General features: G+C 42.0%; 1 protein-coding gene across 1 annotated transcript; it reads left to right on the forward strand.

Moving 5' to 3' along the window:
• Nucleotides 1-233: 233 nt before the first annotated feature.
• LOC137787817 (phospholipase A and acyltransferase 4-like) lies at nt 234-3,051 on the forward strand. The gene is made up of 4 exons (XM_068580554.1): nt 234-248; nt 858-966; nt 1,117-1,385; nt 2,896-3,051. Exons 1-4 carry the CDS (start codon nt 234-236, stop codon nt 3,049-3,051), a joined length of 549 nt encoding a protein of 182 aa, XP_068436655.1.
• Nucleotides 3,052-9,879: the final 6,828 nt, after the last annotated feature.

Consider the following 9,879-nt stretch of genomic DNA (forward strand, 5'->3'; position numbering starts at 1 on the left):
TGACAGGAACACACCCGTCCACTCAATGATTAGCTAAACAAAAAAAACATGTGTTGGGTATCAATTTGCTCATCTAATCTTTCTCTGTATGCATCTCATTTATTTACTCACATAGTCAGGTGGACACTTTTGCTTCTGAAACGTAAGCACACTTAGGTTTCAGTTGTCGGCAGCTATATATTGGCTGCAAGTCTCCTCTGTGCTTACTTACTGCTTGATGAGGACCTGAAGCCATGGCTCTAGCACTGGTGAGTCTGCTGCTGCTGAGCTCGGAGGAGTTAGTCTAAACTTAAAGCTGCTTCAATTCCTACTCTAACAAGATTGTATTCTTGCTGGCAATAATTTAAAAAGACGTACTGGTTCATAAGTATTCATGGATTACAACGGATCATGCCATTACTTTGAGTCTGCTGCTGTAGAGATGTTAGTTTCCATTCGAGTTAAAGAAATAACTAAAATGCGAAGAGTTTAGAAGACCAAGAACAAACAGGGTGAAGGGAACATTTAATTTGCCTTCGTCGTATAATATAAAACTTGTTAGTAAACAGGGCGCTCCTTCGCTCTGTCTGATTCATGATACATTCACTGGTACATGTATTCATCTCGTATAGTGTCAGGCAGGTTAAAGAAACATGTTGGAGGCTTTTCATTTATTTCTCAAATTGTACATTGTTAACATGCTTGTTTACGATCCTGCGTTTTTTTTTCTTTCTTTTTTTTACTTTGTGCATTTCTCTAGAGCGTTATTGCCACTAACCTTTAAACAAGATAGCATGAACCATTGACCATTGGCTTCATGCCAAATGTATTATTTTTTAATCATTCATTAAGGATAATTGTTTCTCTTGTCATTTTAGTTTGAAAATGATGCCAAGCCCGGGGACCTGATCCAGATCTTCCGCGGAACATACCAGCACTGGGCCATCTACATTGGCGGGAATGAAGTCATTCATTTGACTACTCCAAGTGAGTGAAGAGCTGCATTTATGACGTTCACGTTGGATGACCATCAATAACGTTGCCCTAATTATGTTAGCCTCAGCGCGGACATTATCAGCCAATCACGTACATGTATGTAAAATAACATAGCTAACTTATGTCCTGTTTGCCTCACAGATGATGAGTCGAACTCTTTTGTGAACATGTTGATGCTCGTGGACAGCACCAAAGCCCAAGTGAGACGTCAGAAGATCTGGGAGGTGGTCGACGGCGACCGTTTCAAAGTCAACAACCTCCTTGATGACAAGTACGAGCCTCGAGACCGCCGCGCCATCGTGCGCAAAGCCTGTCGGCTGGAGAACTTGGAGCTGGAGTACAACATCTTCACTCAGAACTGTGAACACTTTGTCACCAATCTACGATACGGCAAGCCAGAGTCTCGACAGGTGGGTGGTGAATTTGTTTGATCTGCTTGCATGACCGATTAACACGCACAGGCTGGTTCTTTGTAGGGCAACATGTACAGCTCTGGAGTGTGGAAAGAAACACGTTTGTAGAGTAGTTAAAGGTTAGTAACGTTGAAGTCCATGTGTAGGCGTACTCTCCCACTAACAATCGAAATTACCATGTTGAGAGGTAATGACAACATTTTAAAACGTCTGTCTAGTGCAGAACAAGGTGATAAATAGTATAAAAAATAGATCCAGATTCCATAATTGTATCTCCATTACAAATATATTTAGTGGTGTGTGTTAAGATAAGTATTAGTTTACTTTAATATTGTAATTTCCCAGCCTACATTTAAATATAATCAAGGCAAAACTCAACAAACTGAAGTGTCATATATACTGTGAACAAGTCATGTCAATATAATGAATGAATAGATCCCTCTTGAAACACTTCCATTCTTTCATATTGTTCTGTCCAGAACAAACTGAGAGGAAGTATTTCAGCAAACGTCTCCACTGTAATCGTAACAGTAGATAACATATGCCATAGTAACATATTTCATTGATGTTTCGGTGGGAAATCAGTTTTTCAAAGCGCTACACAGCCTGGTGTGCGTCTGCACCTGGACACTCGACCCGTTTATCATGGCGGCGTCTCATTCATTGTAACAATACGCACATCCAGAACAGTCTGTTTCCGTTGATTAGAAGCAGATGTGGTGCTAAATGAAATGTGATTGCTCGTGTTTCAAACAACGGTGGATGATTAATAAGCTGATCTGCAAAGGAAGAAGGAAAAAAAAAAAGGTTGTTTAATCAACCCACTTAGTGCATCTGTCACATTCACTGTGTTGTGGCTATACATAATTATACAGAAAGCCTTGAAAGCCATTATGATGATTTTGGCTCGTCGTGAATCTCCTTGCCATTAGGTTTTGTTTAGCTGCTATATGTATATGTATACATTTTACTATCTATCATTGCTGCAATCATTATTTTTTAAGTAATGTACACATTAGTAAAAGCACTTGAATCATCTCTTGTAGGAATAGTATTCAGACAGAATTCAAAATGTCCTCATTCACTATTTAATTAAGTGGAGAGCTTTCAACTAGTGGTCATTAGAGGTACTGCCAACTGGGCAAAGCGGGAAAGTGGGAGTCTTAAGTTGTGCGTATTCTCCACAAACAAAGTGACGGATAATTATAACATCACAAACCAACTGAACCACTGCACCTGGTACTGTTTAAATACACTGTATCATCGTGAAATGTCACACCGAATTCAATCAGAATCTTTTACTTCACAGGATAATTGAGACAAAGAAAACTGACACAAATAATCTTTTAAGTTTAACTTGAGAAAGTTGCCTAAAATAAGTATATGTATTATTATATATTACTTTGAAGTACGGTGTGCTACAAACCCACATGCATTATTTTCCATATTTCACTTGAAATGTGGATGAATAGTTGAATTGAAGTGAAATCTTGTTTGTGTCATGCAGGTCAGAAGGGCAGTTGAGATTGGAGGTGCAGTTCTGCTGGGCGTTGGCATTGTCGCTCTGAGCGCCACTCTGCTTGCCTCCTTGCTCAAGGATGACGACGAAGACGAAAGGAGACACGAACATCGGAGTCAAAGACGTTATATTAGGAGGCAGTGACGCAGGAGGACGAAAGGAAAGATCTCACAATTGTTTGTGTCAATTCACCTGTCAAAGATTTTGATTTAAACTATGTGAATTAACTATGTGCAATTAACTGAAAACAAGTGTTTCTTTGTTGGTGTTGCTCTGTTAACACACACACAAAATTCAACCTTAATAAAGATGGAGCAAGCTGAATTTCTTGGTAAATTAGGGTCTGTCATGATGGCATGTTTGATATTCAATCTCTGAGTCGAGGACGTCTACTTTATTACGGTGTTTTAATGTCTAAAATGTAAATATTTTGATTATTTTGCTATATAAGACACTTGATTTCTTCATGTAATGTATTTAATTGATTTATGTAAATAAAAAATGGAAATTGTTCCAGAAAAGGAAACATTCTTATTTATTTATTCATGATTTACCTTGGAGAACGTTTATTTACTAAAACCTATGTTATGTGTGTACAAATTATCACACGTAGTTGTTCGTAATTACCCAAACCCTCACAAATGCTGCATACGATTAATATTCATATTTTCTCGGCAATGGCCATGATTGACAGAGAGGTACTTAGTGCAAAAGCAGAGGGCATAACGGTGAACGCTGAGACGCTGAGCAACAGGAGAACTCTGAGTAATGTTTCTCTTAAGGCCTAATTATGAGCTTAAAGGGAGTTCATCCCCCGTCGTCTCTGTGCCGGCACTGTACTGCATCACAATCTACCACTGCTCACATGTGGAGCCCCGTTACAGCCGGGGCAGGTGCTGCACAGCAGATTCACACAAGACAATGTGATTGACATGCTGTGTGTGCTCGACGTCTTGTTCCCCTATCTTCGTGGGGACCAATTTCACTCTTAGACCTTGAGAGTGAGGACGTTTAGGAAAGTGGGGACTTTAAGTTGAACTTCAAAATGTGTATGGTTTTGGTTGAGGTTCTCGGGGGTGGAGTCAGACATGTAGCTGTGATGACTCTCTGAGGTCTGAGGTCATTTTCTCGACATTAAGGACCGGGGAGTGTATTTAATGCCGGTCCTCACAAGTATCAAAGTACAAAAAGTGTGTATGAGAATTCTGCAGCTGATTTGTGCAGATACTTACCTTTTATTTTGGGTCAAACTGGGGACGATTGTATGCTCGAATAACTTTACGGCATAGGGTGAACACTTAGTTAAAGGTTAAGGTAAGTCTCCAGGGATTCAAAGCAAGTCAATGTAATGTCCTCAAAAGTCATGAAAACACCACCGTGTGTGTGCATGTGTGTATGGGTAACAGCTGAGTGAAGGATCATTAATCCCACCCACACACACACACACACACACACACATGCACGCGCACACACACACATACTGTCTCTTTCTAAGAGTCCTCCTCCCCCAGCTGGATGATAAAGGCCTGCGATGCAAAAAAATAAATGTGCATCTTGTCAACTCACAGTCGTGTTTAATCCTTAAACTCTCAGTTTAGAAAAAAAACTAAAAGCTTTTCTATGCTGTACCCTTTGCAGTATGAATCCATTTTCAACACTTTAAAAAGTAAAATCTAAAAATGAATGGAGCATCTCGCATGTTTTTAATGATGTAGGTTTGTTTTTCAATTTGGGGTAATCATGTAATCAGAGTAATATATTAATCAGTTTTTCTTACTGTTATTTGACAAGGCACAATAGACATTAGCTCTGGTCTGTTGTCATTAAATGCATGGATTTTAAAGGGCTGTCATTAACCGAGACATCATAAATTATTATCGGCAGCTTGCTTGATATGTTGTGAAACGTCTCCCAGAATAGCTACCAAAGCCTGTGATAGATATATCTGATTTGAACTCAAGGTCCAATTTAAAACTGCATGTTAATGGTAATGACATCACTCCTTTTAGTTTATAGCTTAACTGCTTTTCTGCAATTGAGCCCAATTGGTTTTCTGAATCAAATCAATACCATTTCCAAATTTAGGCTGGCTGTGCTAACTTAGTCAATAACGCTAAAAACTCATCAGCTATTTTACTTTATATCGGTGGAAAACCTTTTAAATCCTTCAAAAAACAACAACCAGCGGGTGTTTTTGCATTCTAGAAAACAGCCCCCGTAGCCAGGCCAGTAAAGCTGCTAGCAGGTGGACCCAGTCGGGCTCGCCTGGTCCCCAGAAACAGCCCAGCACCCTACATTGTTCCAGAGGTCACCGCCTGAGAGCCCCATGAAATCCAAAGAGGACGGCAGAGGCTCGGGTTGTGGGAGCGGATCCAGAAATAACAAAACCTCACACTCTCCACGTTTATGGAGTCGGAGGAGATGGCTTATCGTGGCTGATCATTTCGGCTCACAAATAATCACCGTGTCTAACAAATGTGCAGCGATGTCGTTGGTGACCCTGATAGAGAGACATGTAATAACGGTGATACAGCTAGGCCTTTATTGGACATTTGCATTTCGTTTATCACTCAGTTTGTCAGTTTCCATCACCACATCCATGGTGCCTGTGATATCAGCTGCATTTGGGAATTTGGCAAAAACCTGAGTCCAGTGTGTCGCCAAATAGAATTTGTCCCATTACAGCCAATAATATCTGGCATTATGGCGCCGAATGCAGACAACTGTTCAATTTCGAAGCAATAAAGCCCAGAGTTTGAGTGTCTAAACCCATTTTTTTTTCATCTGTGTCTTCAGCCACATTCACATTTCCTCAGAAATGATTACCAAGGCCTCTTCTTTGCCTTTTCCCACCCATCCACCAGACACCTTACAGCCACACCCACCTTCACACTTGTTCCCACTGTTCATCTGCTCGGCCCAGCCTTCCCCGCCCACCTTCTCACCTCGATCCCCCAGTCACCCACCTCCTACCCGTTCCCTCTCAGTTCCAGACTGACCCAGATTCGTTTTCCCTTCGTCAGTTGTTCAGCTGCCGCTGCGTGGTGTTTTATTGCCTGTTAGTCTGTTATCTAACTTTTCGCTTTCAGCTTTATCGCGTCATGGGGGAGGACACCTCTGATAGCAACATGTAGGTCGAGGAGGAAATAGAAACTTGGAGAGACAGAAAGATCGTGTCCTCAAAAGCTGCCAGCCAACACTTGAAATGCCTTTCTTGCCAGATCCAGCATATGACTGCCCAGCAGCACGTGCTGCACCGGCCCGTGTGATTCCCTGTGACGCAACACTGAAGCTACTGACAGTACCGGTTCTGTGTTTTGTTATCGGTCACAAAAGAGTTTGAAAAACAAAAAAAAGGGAATTTGACTCAGGGAAACGTGTATTACAATAAACATAGACATAGAATAAAACAATAAAATACACTGTTTTAATACAAACATGTTACATGTTAAACAGTAGGCTACATACTCAGTAAATAAACAGCAATGTGACAATACATGTTCTAATAAATGTGGCGATTCATTTTAGGCAAGTGGGAAGAAAGAATTAAACGCAACATTTATTTTCTAGCTATAGTGAGGCATCTCACTTCCTTCTCATCCCTCAAGGGATGCACATGCCCCGTGCTGATTGTTGTTTGATAATCATTAATAAATGAAAACAATTTGTTTAGAAGTCAAAATTGACTTTGGGCAATTAGATTTCTGACAAGTGAAAAAACAAAACATTAACAAAAAGAACCAGGTTAGATGTTAAAGTGTTAAGTGTTAGAAATGATTGCGACTAAGGTTGACACATTTCCCTTTAATAACAGTAAGATAAATGATTTCAGACATGCTTTAACACATAGTTCCCCAAATAAGAATAGTGTGTGCATTTAGCTGTTGTGTCACGGTTACGTAACAGTGAGACTATTGTGAGTTTCTATTGTGAACGGGGCTTATAGAGGCAACTCTGGACCAACATGAATTACTACAGCCAGTAAAAGACCAGAGCTGCCTGAGATAAAAGCAGCGTGACGGGCGGCCGTGGAAGCCAAAAAACCAACTACCTTTGGTGTCTGTGTCACTTTAGGATATATGGCTTCCCCCTCCGCGGCCTGTCACAGCTAACTTCTCACGTTTAGATTCCCCCGGGAGGCAGACGGAGAAGGGGAGTGCTGTTAAACCTCCAAACTTCTTCCATTTGGTACAAAGATGTCATTGAGACTTGTCTTTGCACCTGCTCACATTGTGGAGGAGATGGCAGAGGCTCTTCCTGTGTCTCTGGGGTGTGTGTGTGTGTGTGTGGGGGGGGGGGATAACAGTCCACCATCTCCCTGCTGCAAAACAACCCCAACAAACGCTGTTTAAAAAAAAAAAGAAAAAAAAAAAGAGGCGAACTGCCACCATGCCAGATAAGTCAACAAATGAGTTCCAGTGAAACTTTGTTCGTCGTGTGAGGGGCCTTTTTGTGAGCGAGGTTGTGTATGAGGGAGAGAGGGGAAAGGGATGAGGAGGTGGATTTAGGACCACATAAAGAGGAGAGCCAGGAGGACGTGGTTTGGAGACCACCCTAAACGTAAGGTTTCTCTGGATGCCCGATGCCCGCTCAGGTGGCAGCAGTTGAAGCAGCCACCTCACCACCTCCACCCTCCCCCCCCCACCCTCCTCCTTGCCGGGCTCACAATGAGGAAACTGTTTCAATGCGACGAGGGCTCAGCTTTCTGAGGCCACTGACAGAGAGAGATTAGAATAACAATGTCCCGGGTTAATGATGTTTGTGCCGTTAAAGGCACAAAGTCGTTACTAAAAAAGCCATTAGGGCCTCAAAGTCAAAGAGAATGAAAGGAGTGCTTTTGTTCACTGATTATTTGCAGCGCATTCTAAACAGATCAGTGATCAACGCGTGAAACACCAGCGGCTCAGTGGTCCTGTGTTTTGTCGAGTTCTTGCTATTTTTCATGCAGCTATTACAACTTTTTGGTTTTGGTTTTTGCGACAGCGGCTCGTTTCATGAATTAGCTGCAGTTCCTTTCAGGTTTTTCACCCGACTTCTTCACTCGGATCCACTCATCATGTCGAGGCGGCAGGCAGAGCCGAGTTGGAGCTGGCAGGAGGGGGCAAAAGAAAAAGAAGAAAAAACGCCAAAGAGAGAGAGAGAGAAAAAAAGAAGGCTTTGAAGAAGACTGAGCTCGCAAAGCTGTATTTTAAAGTTGGATGGCACATCAGAGGCACGAGCAGCTACAGTTCTGCCTTTTTGAGGGATATACGCGCTCGTTCTGCGGCATCCAAAAAGAGTATTCTCTTCTCAAGGCGAGCATAGTGAGACCAAACATGCACCACCATGCTCCCAGGCCTAATTACCCTTTGGATCGCAAACAGAGAGCTGGTTTCAGCGGAGCGGAGACGAGCAGAGGATGGCTACATCTGAAAATAACTAGATGTGACATGATTTCAGCTGTTATTTACATTCACATTATAGGCTGACACTATCATTTAGAATGACTTTAGAGTGCAACGCTAGAATAAGTTTCATTTCCTTCGCTTCCTTTGTCCTTGAAGCTCCCGCTTAATAGAGATATGAGACGAAAAAGCTGGGCCAAAAGAAAAGCCGAGAGAACCCAAATCATCGAACGTTGTCCTTATACTCATGAATATATTCTGTGGAGGCTGGTTCAACACACACAGCAGAAATGACTGTGTTCTCCCGAACATAAACATACCAAGCAACCAATAGAAGAGATTGAAATGCTCAAAATACAGTTCTTGGGCTATATAAAGTATTTCTGGATACCGATAATAGATTTAAATTTGTTAAAAGTTGTGAGGAATTCACACCAGATCTGTCTTTCCTGTGAAAACACCAGTCCTCCCATTAATTGGAGACCCCCGCGGGGGAAACCAGAAGAAAGATGCAGCGTAGAAAAAAAGTCTTCTTCAATAAAAAAAAAAAGTCTTCTTCAATAAAAGAAGTCTTCTTTTGTAAATTAAGGTTGAGAATTTGAGTAAGATAGACCATTAAGCTGGGTACGCTTCAGGGCGGGGTTATCTTGTGATTGACAGGTCGCTGCCCCGTCTGAGAGTTGTTTGTCCTTCACAGGGTTTTTTTTTCAATTCATGAAATTTAATTGGAACATTTTGGTCGCCTAAAAAATGTCTTCTTCAGCGTTTGGTCGGACTCTCATGTCACTTCTGTTAGCTAAAAACCAAAGAGGCCGACGGCAGAACACAAGGTTTCAAAACGGCGCTCCACAAACCAACGGAGGACGTCACTGTGACGGCGTCCACTTCTTAAACGCAGTCTGTGGTTTAGCTGCTGGGAAATAAATAAAGCTGCCTTCAAGTGCCGAATGAAAAAAGTGTTAGATGCTGTTCAAGAATCTTAAGGCAGACCACGGTACAAGAGACAGCGGAGTAAGTTCTGATTTATCGGTGTACGGGCCTCAGACATATTTCTACTTTTAGATATTAAAAGCAGCTGAAACTCAAACTCATATCAACTTCTAAACAGCAGCGGAATAAACATAATCTTCTTGGTACCAGGGATGTAAGCAACCAGTAGTGAGGGGGAAACCAAACAAGAGATGCACCAAACATTCTCCCTCACATGTTTATGTTAACAAGAAATCAACATTTCAAGTTAATTCCTTCATAATTCCTGCATGGATCGAGACAATAGATGCATCAAACAGAGACACGGGAGCCGGTTGGTGGGAGGAAGTTTGAGATGGAACGCATGCAAGAAGTGAAATCTAAAAATGAGCTTGCCTGTATCTGAAAAAGATGAAGTGTGACATATGCTCAGCCCTCATCTAACTGCTCGCAGCCTCCCTCACACGGAGGCCCGGGGAGGTGGGTGGGGAGAGAGAGGAGCTGAGGAAATGCCTGTGGCTGAGCCTCTTATTTTTCCATGGCAGCGTTATAAACATATAGAGCAATAACATCTCCTGTATGTTCCCTCTCTGTCCGCAGAGCTGTGGCCGGCCTCTCC

This window comes from Clinocottus analis, unplaced genomic scaffold, assembly GCF_023055335.1.
Source record: "Clinocottus analis isolate CAN_PGR_092001 unplaced genomic scaffold, fCliAna1.0.p SCAF_17, whole genome shotgun sequence".
NCBI classification, from domain to species: Eukaryota; Metazoa; Chordata; class Actinopteri; order Perciformes; family Cottidae; genus Clinocottus; species Clinocottus analis.

Excerpts from the sequence above, each read along its gene's own strand:
- LOC137787817 (XM_068580554.1), top strand. Across the intron at positions 967-1,116 it reads CATTCATTTGACTACTCCAA|ATGATGAGTCGAACTCTTTT; the intron begins GTGAGTGAAGAG and ends TTTGCCTCACAG. Across the intron at positions 1,386-2,895 it reads GCAAGCCAGAGTCTCGACAG|GTCAGAAGGGCAGTTGAGAT; the intron begins GTGGGTGGTGAA and ends TGTGTCATGCAG.